Source organism: Crinia signifera, chromosome 5 (assembly GCF_055691185.1).
Source record: "Crinia signifera chromosome 5, ASM5569118v1, whole genome shotgun sequence".
NCBI classification, from domain to species: domain Eukaryota; kingdom Metazoa; phylum Chordata; class Amphibia; order Anura; family Myobatrachidae; genus Crinia; species Crinia signifera.
Genome location: NC_139221.1, coordinates 255,449,943 through 255,466,693, shown reverse-complemented (window position 1 = coordinate 255,466,693; position 16,751 = coordinate 255,449,943). Strand labels below are relative to the sequence as shown.

Below are 16,751 nucleotides of genomic sequence, written 5' to 3'. Positions count from 1 at the left end.
GTGCTGGTCTCAAGTGCTTTTCTTTGTCATCCCTTAACAAATAGGGTCATACCAGTTACAATAAATATTCCATGACCTTTAAACTTACGCAGTTGGTGTCTGTGTCTTATTTTTAGTATAAGGTGTTTCAGTGTGAGTTATTTCTAGGCTTAAGAGCTAAGTAAAGGTATAGGCCAAGCAGCATGATTCACTAGGCGCCTTAATCAGAGGCTGAGCTAAATATTTTTGTACTTTTCTACGTTGGACCTCAGAATAAGCTCACCAGATGCACCAAGAAATGGCATTAGAGGGGGATGCTGCCTGCGGCTGCCGTTACTTAGAATGTGGCAACCAACCTGGTTTGCTTTTAAGTTGCAGCTAGTACATTACAGACATAGGACAGAAATATTGCACTTAGTAGCAATATGAGAAAATGTTTATTAAGAAGTCTAATACATAAATCATCTGCCGTAGATTATAGTGAAGTCTTAAAGCTCTGTTTAAATGACTGTGCTATTTTACTCTTGATCAGCTCTCTGGAAAAGATAATCAGTCTATTTAATGCTTAGCTGCGGGGAAGTGTGTGGCTTACTGTCCAAAATGAAGGAAGCTTGGCCATTCAGCTACATTAGATCATGTTTCATTAGCAGCTCAATTCATCAAACACAATGTTAATTTTCTGCACACTGCCCATCCAACAGGAGGGGAGAGAATACAAACAATGCTGTCTTGGAGTGAACTGATATAAATTTACTTTGGTCTTTACAGCTGTGGCCTAGGACAGCAATACTGTTGAAGTTCCGCTGGTTAAGACTATTGTTGGCTCCATTTTTCAATATTACCCTCAATGTACAGCGTGTAAATGAGCCTCTGTGGGTAAATGGGCATTTGACTGCTAAATCTCACAATAGTGAATCAAACTGGCATATGCAATACATTTACTTCCACTAGATCGCAACGTTGTGGCATCTACTGAAAGCTATTTGTGCCGGTAGTATCTCATTCCAAGTAATAACTATAAGTAATATCTGACAATGGCAAACTTACCTGTGTGATCCTGGACTGGGCCAGTTTTGCTGTTCAGCAAAATCCACTTGAGGCCTGGTGTGTTATCGTGTTCCCAGTTACAGAATGTTTTTTGTGACCCCCATCCAAATGTACAATCAAGGTCACTCTGTGGAGGGTCTGTATAAACACAAAAAATGCAGTGTTATCCAAATACAGTCGCTATATTGTGGTTGATTTGTGGATGGATCCTCAATATGGTTTGAAAAGATAACATATAGGTGATTTAAACCATATGTGACAAAGTGCCATCATAAATCAAGCACTGAACCAATATTTATGACAATACAGCCTATAAATTCATAAGAAAACAGTGACATCACTTTATTCATAAATTAAGTTACTGGCTTATAGTGCACTGACATGTTACAGTATCACTGATGTGTGATGCATACAAAAGACCACTAGATGTCGCTGTGAACAGCGTTTCACAATTTGCTTCGACACAATGCCAAAGCTGGCTGGAGAAGATTCTGGTGTATAGCATGGGAGCAGGAATAGATGACATTATGAGATCCTATAAAATGGTGTGCTCTTTATTTCAAGCTTCCCAACAGCCATATACAATGCAATTGCTTTTTATATTTTTTTTTATTTTTACTAGAGGTTTAGGAAGATGAATAGAAGGATGTGTGAGACAGATAACCCTAATCTTGTTTATGTTTTTGACTACTGCCGCCTGCTGTAAAATCATGTCCCCGACATCCTCCCAATTCCCTGGCTACTAATTTATGCCCAAGGAAGGAAACACCCACCTGAAGGAACAAAAAATATTCTTCCAGGAATGTTGCGTCGTTCACAACAAAGTCATATAAGGTCTTACTTAGAAAGCAGACTTCCTTCCCTGGCTATTTTTTCCATGTTACAATTGCCTTGATGAATTTTCTTTACTGTAAAGCTGCTTCCTTGATAACAGTATTCCCATTCTGTCTGTGCTCTGTCTCCCATTGTAAATCCTACAGAGAAGGCTCCTTTAACATTGCTGAACACCTCTGGCGCCCAGAGAGTTAGATGTGTGAAGCGTGTTTCCTCTGAGAATTGTTCTGTTTATGCTCAGAAGACACACACCATACATTTGACTATTAATGCACAAAACTCCTAGATGTCTGCATTCAAACACAATAATACCAGTAATACCCCAATACACAAATACACTATACTGCGGGGGAAGGGAGGGGGGGGGGGGGTGGGTGGTTTGCACAATATCAGCGCCTGGGTCTGTCTAGGGCAGGGATGGGGAACTTTTTTTGTGCCAAGGGCCGTTTGTATGGGGAAAAAATGCTTCGGGGGCCATAATTAAAAATTTCTCTTACAAATTGTCCTGCTGCAGCCGTCCCACGCTCCGTCGGCTGCCGCTAAATAGGACTGACAGTCACCGGCTGCTGTTGATTAAGAGGAATCTCCCGAGAACTACCGACCACTTGCAAGAATTCCCCTGTACTTGACTCCCAGCAAAGCCGCCGGGCTGGTGGGAGGTCCACTCAGACCGGCTACGGGGGCCGCATACGGCCCCAGGGCCTGAGGTTCCCCACCCCTGGTCTAGGGTATTGGCTTGTCAGGCTGGTACAATCTTACCCCTTCAACAGTAGTCACTTAGTTATGCTTCCCAGTAGTATCAGGAGCATAAAGATCTGCTGGAGATCCTGACATGGTAAACATGCCGGTGGCCAGCCTAATTTGCATACATTACATAGGTCACACATTTGTCTGTCATTAAAAACAAGCTGATTATAGTGACATTATACTGACACTATCAATCTACAGATAAATTCATTATAAGAAGACTAAGAGACTGTTTCAGAAATGGATGATAATGCCACCGCTGCGGTGGGAATATGCAAGTAGCGAATCTACGGAGATATGCAAATGTTGGATTTGTATTGAGACATCCACTGGCAGCTTTGCAAAACCAAGAAGTTGTGTACAAAGAGGCACATCAGTGGATTATTGGAGTACTGAGTAACTCTATGGAGACTCATACTTTCCTACTCTCCTGAAATCTGTGGGAGATACCTGTTTTTTTTTTCAGGTAGTTCTCCATACCCCTGTAAGAGTGGACACCCCTCCTGCATCCCTGTGAAGAGGAGTGGCCTAGTGATGCAACTAGCCCAGCTCCACCCACATCACCTCCCTCAGGGATCTCCTCTCTGGGCTTCTCCTGGGGAGAAATCAACTAAAGTAGGCAAGTATGTGTAGACTAAAGGTGGCCAAACACTACAGTCACAGCAATGTATCTGATCCCCCTTGAGCAACCCGGATCCATCCCAGGTGGCAGGATCACATGCGATATATTGATGTATCACATGAGACTCCATTTCCCGCCACCGACGGGAACGTAGGTCAGCAGTGCAAGACAGGTCCAACCTCTGATCAATTTGGCACAGGACCGCAAATTGGATCAGATACGATGTCAGACACAAATGCAATTTGTGGCAAAGTCACAAGATTTTTGGGCCCAATCTGTTGAAATCATGTGAAATCAGCCCAAATCGCTTAAGTGTATGGGGGCCTTTAGAATGGCCACCAAAACCAGATGCCTGAACCATCATGTCTGAGTACAAGATCGCAACTGCAGTGTGTAACACGTCCCCCAAACAGGGTAGGCCATGCCTGCAATTAAGCTGCCACTCTCTCTTTATCTCCTACAAAGCCTCCCTATCTGTTAAAGACACTGTGGACCAATCATCCCTGCGACCACTGGCAGTAATGTAACTAGATGCATGTGCAGTGCTATTCGCCACGTTAATCGCTAAACTGTGAAAATATCGAGTTTGCATCCATCTCTGAATCAGGCTCCAAGACTCCTTTTAGTTCATAGCTTATTGTCCATGAGGTCCTCTAATTTGATCATTTCATTGTTGATACATGGGACCAAATGTAATAGGGTGAGAGATTCAGAAAGTGAGAGATTTTTGGAGAGTTTTTCCATGTTTTTAAAGCAGCAATCAATTACATGGCAAAATCAACCTGGTTTTGCAGTGTAATTGATTGCTGCTTTAAAAAACATGGGAAAACTCCCAAAGGGCGGCATGTATTAATATACATCGCTGCCCTTCGCCTGACACCGCTGCGATGCTGCTGCATATGTACTAACATATGCGGCTAGCATCGGGTTGCGGTGATGGAGACCCCCGCGATACCTGTGATGTGGTCTGCGGGGGTCTCCGTCACATCCCGGCGGCTGCCAGCGTCTCCCTGCGTCTCCTCCTCCCCCCTGCAGCTGGATATCCTTCCGGCTGTGACACCTGCTGGGGGAGGAGGAGATCTGGAGGGGGGGGGGGGGGGGCGCGGACGTCAGGCAGCGATTGAAGCCCATGGGAGCAGACGGGTAATGGTAAATAGGAAAATGCGGTAAAACCCCTGTTTTACCGCATTTTCCCTTTAGTACATCCCACCCAAAATCTCTCACTTTCTGAAACTCTCACCCTATTACATTTGGCCCATGGTCACAGGAGATAAATCATGTGTCAGTAAATTGTGGTAGTTGCCAATAAAGTTTCTTAAAACTGACAATACAACGCTCTGGCATGTCTGTCCGCTTTTGCTTACAACTATATTATCTGTATCAAAATGTCTATATGAAAACGGATGTAGACGCTGGATGAATACCTCTCTCTATGTTTAGCCCTATTTTATAGTTTCCTAGAAAAGCAGACGTTTTTCCAGTGCTCTCTGTCCCCTGACAAACATCGGCTGTTGTGAAGTCAGTACTGTATGTCTAGTGGCATCTTGTGACTGCGCCAGAGTTATTACCACTGAGGAGCATACAGGGAAATCATATGGGCTTCCTTTATATACTGCTCTAGTTAATAGCTCTGGAAACATGAATGAAACGGTAAAGGAATAACAGGAACGGCTAATGGTTTCTGCTTTCTGACAGAAGGAATGATTTGCAGTAAAGCTGTAGTTGCCGTGGTAACAGCAGCTCTAGTGCACCCAGAGTTTCGAGTGATGCTTTCTAAAGAGTCCCCGTTCTGTTACACGGCAGAACTCTAACAGGGTGGAAATAAATTAATGTGTGTAAACAAAGAATAGACAATGGCACGGGTAATGAATAAATCATCTCATCATGCCCCTACACAATGAAAAATGGATCCCAATGCAACAGCATTAGACATGAAGACCTTTTACACTTTTCACAAATGCCCCAGGCAATGTTTAAACACTGGCTACATACAGCACTCAGGTTCATTGCAAAAACAGCAGTAAATGTTAAGCACTGGGTGTCACACCCAGTGCTTAACATTTACTGCTGTTTTTGCAGAGCTTTTGTAGAGCTTACAGAATGCATTTTACATGCAGCATAAAAAGCACCCACATGACATCACAGTGAATGATTAACTTAGATATGGTGTCTGCCGTCTCACTGGTACTCACTGATATACTGTAGCTGCCTACTTTTTGGGCTTTTGCTCTAGAACATCCAGCAGGCAAAGTCCAAGGGACAAATGTGAGAGATGTGGTGATGCAATGTGCGTCATCAACAGTGGCAGTGTTTACCTATGGGCTGCAGCAGGGCTGCAGCCCCCCCCCAGGTAAAATTTGCCACTGTAGTGAAGCCAGATGCAGTCTGTGAGACTGCACTGGCATCACCGTGACTGGCAGTGACTTCCAACTGGAAGTCCGACCTGCCAGTTACAAAGGCAGGTGTTCCCTCCCTTTGTGCGGGCTGCCGTGCAAAAACGTTGATTGCGCATTGTGGGAGCCGCTCATTACATATGCACATATGTAATAAGCGGCTCATTCATATGCACATGCCCGCTGCCTACTGCGCTGCCCAGATCCGCAGCCAGGTACCAGGGGAGGGAGGGGGTGTTACTAGGTGCTGGCTGTGTGTGTGGGGGGGGCTGCTGCTGCTTTACTGACACCTGTGGCTGCCGCCGCCGGGTCACCCCCTGAACCCGCTCTGCCTACTGCCGGCATTGCAGCTCTAATGCCCAGCAGCGGGGTCCCTTTGCTTTGGTATATTACTGGTTAATTACCGTGTACTTTTCACAATGGGTTCAATGTGAAAGGTACAAGAATGGTAATTAACCAGTAATATACTGCTTACAACATGCAGTGTGAATGGGGTTAAAAAAAAACGTTTCAAAAAAATGGTTCAGAGCAGGTTTGGCAGTGCGAAAGCAGCATTAAACAAACTTCTTATCACATTTCACTACTTTCACTTCCAAAACATAATCTTTCTTGTGATAAGATTGAGACGTTATGTAATCAGTGTGATAGCAGTTACACATACACTGTATGAGGACAGCTGCACAAACATGAGAAACACCGGCTCTCTTCGGCAACAATTTTGTTTCTGCAACAAATATATTCAGACATTGACACAATATTTTTGTATTAGCAATGGCTTGCTCTCTACAGTATAGGAGAAGCTTATTAACGGAGAAGATTGGATTTTCTTCTTTGATAACTTTGGTAAATAGTGGGAATACTTAAATTATGCTGAAACACTCGTTTCTGCATAATGTAAGTAGAAATTTGCATGTAGAATTAAGCCCTAAATGCTGTAGACAGGTCAGGGCAACTACACATAGTAAACAGCTGCAGAGAGGGGAACACGGTTTATACATGTTGATAAGTTGACCATATGCTGAGTGTGAGTTGTGCCTTACTACTGAATGTATGCCTGCAATGGAATCAGCAATGTTTTAGTCATTGCCAGTGGTGGAACTTGTGGGTGGTGAGCAATGGTGTAAAAATATAATTTGGGCCCCCCTCCTCCACCCCAACCCAAGTTCACAATATGCAACATGGCAGTGGGTGACAGGGATAGGCAGAGGGTGACAGGAAGTGGCAGAGGGAGGCAGAGAGTGGAAGGGAAAAACAGTGGGAGTCAGGAAGAGGATTACAGGGCAGCAGCGAGCCACTTAGTCCTCAGAGTCCCTGGTGCACTGCACCTGCTGCACCAATGGTAGTTCCGCCTCTGGTCATTGCTTACACTGTATGTTAGTAAAAACTATTACTGTAGAACATGCTATTTATTGCGGCTGACTAGATAAAAAATAATTGACATTGTTGCAGTGACTCATAGTTTTCAGATCTGACCTACATCATGTTTGAATAATAAATACACGTTTGCCCTAGAAATATGTGGAGGGGCTGCCAGACTGCTGTAAATGTGTTGTATAACATAGCAAACTATCTTAAGACATTTGCTTAATTAGAGGCCATTTCAGAGGCTCGTCCAAATTTCCTGCATGTGTCATTGTGATGCCATGATAGTATATTTGTGAATGATGCATCTTTTTCTGTGGAGTTGTCTAGAACCTTACAGGATGCTATGAGCATCTTCTACACTTTACCAATCTTTAGAAGGTTTGATACATGTTTCCCCATAGTATAATGGACAACAATAATACAATGTAATAAAAAAAAATAATAATGATATGATAAATAAGTCAAAGAAATCTGGAATGGAATTAGTGGCAAGCCAGATACAAAAGTAAGGGCACGATTAGTTGAGCAACTACACATCCCAGCATGCCCATTCCACAGTTTTGCTAAAACTGTGTCAGGGCATGCTGGGACGTGCTGTTCCACAGCAGCCAGAGGGCAGTTTATTGCCCACCTATGGTCTTAATCAACCAAAGCGAACTGCTAATTGGCTGCAACAGGCTACTTTACTAGTCAACAGACGCACAAAGCCATAACATATACATACTGTATGGAAAAAGGGTTAAACAATAAAAATGTAATTGGGAAATACAAGTGTTACAAGTGCCAACACCTGACAGCCACATGGCAGCGATCACCATGAATAGAGGCCCTATTAAAAATCCATCACATTATTACTAGTGGTCCTATTGAAGGTCACCACATTTCTGTCTGTCATTTCATTTAATTTGTAATGGGAGGTAAATGTGCAGCGCTGAATAGGGTCCATTAAACCCGCTCATTGTAAATGGTGTTCTGTTTAGTATTCACGCAAACATGGCACATTCCTTTGTTCACCATGGAGAATTTACATGCAGATAAAAGGAAACAAATATATTTATGGAAGGAACGAGAACAGATGCTAAGAAGCTTTACAGAGCAAGAGAGATGCCGGCGGTCTGTGGTACATTGTTCCATCCTTCTTCAGCTTAGGTTGTTTAACTCAGAAAATATGGTTTTATTTCTAGCAAGGAGAATAAGCTCTATCTATATAAAAGGTTTGTTTTCCCTTAAAGCAGGGGTGGGGAACCTTGAAATGGATAAAATCCTTCCAGGGGCCATATCAAAATTTGCAACTTTAAAAGTATCCTGATTCCCCCGTCCCACTCTCCGGCTGCTGCTGAATAACTGCTGCTGGGTGCTCTCATGTGAAGCCGCTCCCGCCTGCGTCACCACCTCCCGCCAGACTCCCTTCCTTGTCTCCCGTGCAGACGGATGGGCGGCCGGGCCAGACATTCTGGCTACGGGGGCCATTTACTGACCATGGGCCGGGGGTTCCCCACCACTGCCTTAAAGGGGAACTATGCTCCAAGTCATAAATTGTGACCCCCTTGTGCACAGTTTTACCTTTACTGACGGCTATACATTACATCACACATCACTTTCACGGAGCGTCATGTGACCCATGACATCACTGTTCTGTCTATATTTCTACAGAAGGGTAGATATGCCAGGCTCATTGTAAGATACAGTAAATCACGCTACAGCTAGCAATAGCAAATAAGGATGTAATTGACTGGTTTCCCTGCAATCTCATGCAAAGCCATGTATGGTATTGTGAGTTCTGTCTGTATTCCAATGCTAGGACTGTGAGTTCTGTCTGTATTCCAATGCTAGGACTGTGAGTTCTGTCTGTATTCCAATGCTAGGATTGTGAGTTCTGTCTGTATTCCAATGCTGGGATTGTGACCACCGGCGTAGCCACTGCCAAGATGCCAATTACATCCCCTGTACATATTTTGTTTATTAGATTTCACATCTGAAATGGTTTGGGGTTGAAAGCAAAGGACATGTCTCACCTGACTCAGTGCTGCCTTCCCTGGTCGGTATATCCGTACTCTGCATTGTAGTTTCCGCTAAAGAAATAGAAGAATCACAAAATATGTTTAGAAGAGCTAGCAATATTTGTTGCAATTTATATTTTTTGTGATTTTATGGACAATTTATCGTTATAAATGAATCCTAACAATAAATTGTTCACATTGTATAGTGTGCACGCACTATTGGGCCGATTCAGACCGATTCAGACCTGCTCATCGAGCAGAGAATTCAGCCCTGTCTCCAATGTTGAAGGAACTCAGACTGTGAAAGGTGTTGCGTTCGGCTGCTGTTGCTGGCATTTCTATACCATTACTTCATTAATAGTGTAAAAATGCATTGTAGTTTCTATTGTTATAATTGCTGTGCAGTGATGGTTGGTTGAGCAACATCACCCCGAAGCGTGGCGAGCGCAGCAAGCCCCGGGAGGGGACGCAGAATACATGTAAAGTAATCCGCGCTCGCCACTCTCCGGGCATAAAATCAACTCCATGCGTAGTTGGATAGTGGGGGTATGAAATCACCCATGGTTGACTATACAATTAAAAATCGGGTCTTTACAATGAAAAATCGCATTGCATCGCATGCCTTAAGTAGTGGCATGCAATGAAAAAATTGGGCTCCCAGATAATACATAAGTACCAAAAATTTTAATTGCAAAATCTAGAAAAGATCTTTCTTGTATAAAATGTCATTTTTAAGACAAGGTAAGGTATTTAAACAATATTTTTGTTAAATCATTGCATAAAGTATTGCTTTTATTGAATACAGATTCATCGCCAATGACATCAAGGGTATAGATTTACTGTAATATACTTTGATGAGAACTGAGGCTGGCATAGATTAAAATAAGATTCACACTTAAGGTGCTGGTAACAATTATCAGGGGCTTGTGTCAATCATGTGTTTTTTATTAATTTTATAGCCTACATGAACTAAATTATCCAAAATGATCTCAGCCTGACTATTGGGTTACACATGAATGGCAGTTTGTGTAAGTTGTTGAAAATATTAACAGGTGTAATATAACTGAAAGCAATCAAAGCAATTATTGGATTATTGCTTTAACAACATTGCTGGGAAACTGAAATATCCTGCACTCTTGTCCGTCTTTCTGTTTAGCACAATGAACTTTCAAGCAAGGGACTGAAAAGATGCTAATAATGAGCCAGTAATTATTGTGTAAAAAAAAAAAAAAAAAATCCATTCTCGTTATAACTCGTAGATATTTAACAAGAAACATGTGGTTTGAGGTCACTGTATTAAATTGTCCTTATTAAGTTCCAGATTGCTGGGTATATTTTCCAAGAAGTTTGTGTAGTTTAAATATGCAGAAATGTTTTTTTTTTTTTTTTACAATTAAAAATTAAATTAACTTTGGGTGAAATTAGAAACCTGTCTTATATGTTGGACTTTGCCAACACCAACATATTTCAGCTTGGTTTTATTTGAAATGCCAGGCATATTTTAATAAAACGAGAGGGCTTGGTTAATTATAATGATCCCGTGGTCAACGCATAAGATATTTTTTTACAAATAACAGGTTCCTATTTGTATAATAATAAGCAGGTGATGTGTTAGGATTGTTCAAACTTTTATGGTTTGAAGCCAAAAGGGTTGACCTAAGGACATAAGGACTTTGTGTTTCTCAACTTATTGCAGCTAATTAGATTTATGTTTCATTTATCTGATTTCTGCATGTGATCTGTACACTGTATAAGCGGATCAGGTGTGTTTAACATGTGCTTATTATCTATAACAAGTCAGAGGTTGATAAGACACAGTGATATCATCTTCTTCTGTTATACCAGATACTGTAGATTATTAAATGACAGATAACAGACCAAAAGTCACCAAATATAAGAGCATCATTATTAACTGCTCAAGGGCTAATTTCTTACTAAATTCACATTAATATCCCTTACATGCAGCAAAAAAAACAAAAAAACATGTTGCCACTAGATGGCTTTCTGTATCTGTTTTAACTAATCTGTTAATAACACATAAACTGTATTACCGCACCTGTCAGCCTGTAGTCTTCACTTGTTACACTGGGACAAATAAGCCTGCCATCCTCACAATCTTTATCATCAACGATGATGTTCGGTGTGGTAGGAATGGACGTAGGTGCTGTAAAATAAAGGTGAAGTATTCAATATCACAATGCTTTTCTATTTCTTAGACAGTGGTTCCCAAATTGGGGTGTAGGCATGCCACTGCTTGGTAGTCCAGCACCAAATCAAATTTACAGTCAGTACATTTAGCATCCACCAGCACTGGTTTTGCCTATAATGGCATCCACCACCACAGAATTGGATAATAACTATTTTACTTAATCGACTAATCGTTGCTGAATTCTGCAATAAGAAACTTTGGGCCTAGGGGTGCTGTGAGAAAAATATGGACACTCTAGTAAGCTGTGATGCAAGACAGTTTGGGAACCACTTATAAGTATGTTGCTTAAATTCTATGTTGATCCTGACTCAGGACAATCAATAGTAATCAAAAAAGCCCCCCTACTTGTTACCACAACCTGAATGGGACCGCCGATTGGCGTATTTAATCCACTGATCAGCAATGATTGGCGATCCCTGGAGGGGAATCAGGGAAAATTCATAACTTTTAAAATCCCCTATCCTAACTGAAAAAAAGGTTGGGTACTTGTGTAGTTTCACGGCGCCAGTATGTACGTGCGTCTGAGTCCCCTTGCGGGGCTCGCTTCGCTCACCCACGCTGCGGGCTCGGTGGCTCGCTACGCTCGCCACGCTATTTAAAATCAACTCCATGCCAACATGGATAGTGGGGGTATGAACTATCCATGTTGGCATGGAGTTAACTTACTTTTTTTGACTTATTTTGTGGCGAGCGTAGAACCCGGAAGTAGAAACTACACAAGTACCAAAGGTTGGAATCTTGTTTTTTTTTTTTTAAGTTAATATTCCCAACTCATTGGAGGATCGGGAAGTTGTGTCAATATGTCTCTAGCAAAGACTATGATTTATAAAATATCTATCTAAACAGGTTCATACATCAAAACAGCAGAATGATGTTTACTGACTCAGAGGGATAAAAATGAGGTGTTGCCTATAGCAACCAATCAGCTTCCATCTTTTATCTTCTAGAAGGTGCTATATAAATAAGAAATATAATCGTATTGCTCATTTATGCCTGTTACACTATTAAGTGAACAACAAGTGTGAAGGTCTTCTGTGTTCGCTGTGCTTTGTTTTTCTTTTGAGGAAGTTAAAATACTTCTAAAGTTAACTTTTTTCCTCAGAAGTGACCTATTGCTTTTTTTCTGGAACGGAATCAGATTTTTTTCGATATCTCCTCTAAGCTAGCGGGTTCCCAATAGAGATACTGCTATACAGCTCAGTATAGTTAATGTAATGCCAGATTCCTGTCTTTCTTTGTAGTGATAAGAAGAGGAGATGCCCTCTAGGTCTGAATACATAATAGGCCTCATATCTAATACAATTCTTATGTAGCTCATCCAAAAAAGCACACATCGCGGTCATGGGAAATAACGTTCTGCGATTACACCGTAGTGATGATGTTTTTCCAATGTGTTCAGAATTAATATCTTCCCTATTTTCGGTCTGAATAATATATGTTTTGGCGAACACAGATTTCCCTACCTCAGACCTCAGAACGCTGTACAATACTATGCTTCAGCTTACATTGATTCATTAACCAGTTAAGTGCAGGATACATTATGGTCATTTATCAGAATGGATGCTAGACCCCCAACTATATACATTATCTATAATGAAAGATGCAAATGCCCATAATGGGCCGTCTACAGGATGTGGAACTAAGGACACTGTGTGGAAAATTAATATCTCCTCTATTAAGGACTGTAAATCCTAGAAGATTGGCCATAAGATAGATTATCAATGAGGGAACACAAAAGCATTAGCGATAATGTAACTCGACTGAAAGGACAATAAATATATGTGACAGGCTTAATTCTTTGGCAAATAGAAATAAGGAAGTATATACCCATGTAACGCATGCATTGTACATGTCTGTGACATTGGTTACCTTCAATTTCACAGCCCAACAGTTCCAGCCGTAAGCCCAGACCTGGCACAGAAGCTCGTTCAGGAATTATACGGATGTATCGAGTTGTTATGGGTGCAAAAGTCCGCAATTCTGGAGTATCATAATTTACATTGCCTTCAAATGTCTACAAAGATGAAAGAGGGTTTATGACAATATTCTAATATGTTTCTGACACAGCTTTAGAGATTGTCTCGCCAAACATTGTTTTACATTAACTGTTGGATGATCCCTTAAGACGGGCATGTCCAAACTATGGCCCTCCAGCTGTTGTGAAACTACAAGTCCCATCATGCCTTGCGGCAGTTTTGCTATTAGGGAGTGCCAAAACTATGGCAAAGCATGCTGGGATGTGTAGTTTCACAACAGCTGGAGGGCCATCATTTGGACACGCCTGCCTTAAGAGAAACCTGGATCCTTTGATTGTTCAAAAACAGAAGTGCCTTTAGGGAAGCTCAAACTACCTCAGAGTCATGGGTGATTATCTCATCTCCTAACATAGGTCACCCATTGGAATACTCGCAGCAGTATATCGGCATGTTCGCAGCAGTATATCGGCATGTTTGCCAATGATGGTTTCCCAAATTAATTTATTCCAATTTATCAAGTAAAGTAAATGTGAACAGCTGTAAACTGTGAATAAATATGGAAAAGCTGGTGACACAAACTAGAGCCCTGAACACCTGCCTGCTTTACCCAACTGCAGTGCCTCCAACACATGGGTGTTAAACACCAAGCTTTTACTGTAGTAATGCTATTAGTGCTACAAAACACATGTATTTTGTGTGACAATGGAACCCATTGATTCAAACATCAACTTACCCATCTGTGGTCTCACTTACATATGAAATATTGTATTAGCATTGTGTTGTGCTTCTTATCAATGCTCCTGTGTGCATCTGGGGCCTCATTCAGACCTGTTCGCTATCTGTGTATATTCGTAGCCTAGCGAGCAGGTAAACACCGGCCGCTGCCCTGTCGAACACCCCCCCCCCCCACTGGCCAAACGAATCCCCTCATTAGCACAAGGGGGGGGGATGTGTACGCTAACAGATCCCCTTGCATATGTCCGCACAGGGGTAAAAATCATTCAATGGTCGTTCACCATAAAAAAATTATTCCACTGTTCTCTAAGAAAAGTCAGCTCGCTATCTGCCGCATTTGGGCAACAAGCATGCATAGACACACCTTCGTTCCAAGGTGTCCGTCCAGCGTTTTCATCCTTTTGCAAATTTTTTTAGCGTTTGACATGCGGATTCATTGGCATCTGAATTTGCCTTGAAACGCATATCAAATGTCCAGTGAGCATCTTTATTAAAGTATTATTATCGTGTCATGTGATAATAGGACAGTTGACTATAAGTGATCTTCATTCCTAGCATCAAGGGCGTAACTACCATAGGTGCAAGGGGTGCCGCTGCTATAGGGCCCAAAGCTAAAGGGGGCCTATCATCACTGTATAAGTTTATATTTGCTATATACAGTTATCACCATTAGTTGGTACATATGGGCCTTTACAATCTTTTGCTATGGGGCCTATGACTATATACTGTAATTACGCCCCTGCCTTGCATGCAAGTCAAACATGTTCATTATTCTCAAGTCTTAAACTTCATTCCTGAAACCTGACCGACGAATCATCCCGGAGATTTTAATTTTTAAAAATTCTCTTTTTATTAAAAAGCTCTTTGAATATTTTTCATTAATAATATCAGTCATTTAAAAGGACGCTATCGTGTAATATGAATATTTCAAACAGATCAAAGCATTACATAACTTGTATTGCGCTGATCATTTTGTTCTTTGATTCCAGGCCACAATATCTTCAGGCTTACATTTTCAGAAGCCATAACTTAAATGTGTGAAGATGTAATGGTACCATCCCCAATTATTTTCAATACTGTATAAGGAGCTACTCGAATATAATGGACAATTACATACAAAGTCTAATGGATTACTTTGGGCATTACCGACTAGTGACTATAGGAATAATAATGGCTTGTTTCAAAATCACTGTTTAAAACCTCCTATTGTCCGTGCCTACTGCCTAGTGTCTTTGGCTAAGTCACTGGCCCCACCAGGCTGTAAACTAAAGTATTTCTGGGAAGCGCATAACAAACTAGCAATCATCATGCAGAATAATGTAGGATATCAGTCCAGTATGTAATGGGGCATTATTAATAGGTAAATACAGTATGTACGTGGAAACATCATGCTGATTGTGCAGATTTATTTTTTCATGTTGAAGCAGTTTCAGTATAGCGATATTTCCTACAGTAGTGTACCTAATGTACCGGTAAATGGGTGTTGTGGAGGTCATGGAGAAGATGAAAGGGCAGTAGGGGAGATTTAGCAAAACATTCTGTTCTTGGCCTTTCCTCCTCACCTTCACTTTGTTCCTGCTGGAGTCCATGATCATTTCCCATTCAGTACCATTATTGCTATAGCCGATCTTGAACTTTTTCATGAACACTTTGTTTTCCTTGAGTTTACCACCTTGAATGATAATGCCACGTACAATTTTCTCGTCTCCAAGGTCAATCTGGAGCCATTCCTTGGTATAAGGGTGACTATTTGCAGGTGGCAGTGCCCAACCAAGGCGGCTGGTCACCAGACGAGTATACTCAGGAAACCAGTTGCGATTCTCCGAGTTTGAGGCTGTAATCTGAGGATCCGATATAAGTCCTGAAATCATCCCCAACATCCCAGAGCATGGATAATCTGCAAGATGGAAATGAATGACAAATTGATATTTTACACCATATTTTATTAGACTTCGTGCATGCCGAACATAGCAGAATTAAAATATAGCAGAATTCTGATTGTTGGGCTCTACCTAGATTCTAATTAAAGTGCTTTGTTGCATTATCTCCTCCCAAAGCTCTGCACCTCTTATTGATCTATGATAAGTAACAATGGGCCCGATTCAGCTTGGCTCGGTAATCTGTGTGCATGTGCCAGTTTGAGTGCGCAAGACATAAACTGCACTCGCATTACAAAAACTGTGATCGCAGGTGACAGGGTGACGACATGGTGGCAACTGACCAATTTGTGGTTAAGATCTTGTTAGGATCTGGACAATCCAGGCTTGGCAAGACCATTTTGGGGAGGGGGGGGAGCAGCGTAACACGCAGCCGATGCAACCGTAAATATTGCCAACCTGCATCTGGCTTTGCATCAGTGATGTGCGAGCACTTCGTTATGTAGTGAAGCACTCGTACTTTAGTGATGCAAATGCAATATTTCGCATTTGCAATGCAGGAAAGGGCCTTGAGTCACAGAACGGGGAGTCAGCTGGGAAGATCTGGCTATTGAAAAAGCCAAAAAAAAGAGACATAGCTATACCATTAGGGATGCCAATCCCGGGGCATTTTTTCAATCCCGGGAATCGGGATTGAAAAATGCTCAATCCCGGGATTCCCGGGATCCCGGGATTGGCATCTCTAAATCAGTTTAGGCCAAAAAACAATAAAATAAGAAGCCCAGTCCCGCCCCCCCCCCCCACCCCGCTCCAGCCGCCCCGCACATTCATTTACTTACACCAGCGGCTGGGAGCAGGGCAGACAGGAGCGGGAGGCGTCGGCGGCGGTAGCAGCAGCAGCAGAGCCGACGGCTGATGCTGCCAGGTCCGGTCCAGCGGGCGGGCAGCAGAGCGGGCGGCCGACGCT

The 16,751-nt window shown here is 42.1% G+C and overlaps 1 protein-coding gene across 1 annotated transcript in view; it reads right to left on the bottom strand.

Moving 5' to 3' along the window:
• NRP1 (neuropilin 1) overlaps nucleotides 1–16,751 on the bottom strand; it is a 159,519-nt gene that overhangs the window by 17,412 nt on the left and 125,356 nt on the right. Inside the window, exons 10-14 of the mRNA XM_083188848.1 lie at nucleotides 15,470–15,804; nucleotides 13,066–13,210; nucleotides 11,044–11,151; nucleotides 9,003–9,059; nucleotides 1,027–1,164 (exon numbers count right to left, since the gene is read on the bottom strand). Coding sequence (XP_083044974.1) covers nucleotides 1,027–1,164; nucleotides 9,003–9,059; nucleotides 11,044–11,151; nucleotides 13,066–13,210; nucleotides 15,470–15,804 — 783 coding nt within the window. The remainder of the gene's footprint in view (nucleotides 1–1,026; nucleotides 1,165–9,002; nucleotides 9,060–11,043; nucleotides 11,152–13,065; nucleotides 13,211–15,469; nucleotides 15,805–16,751) is intronic.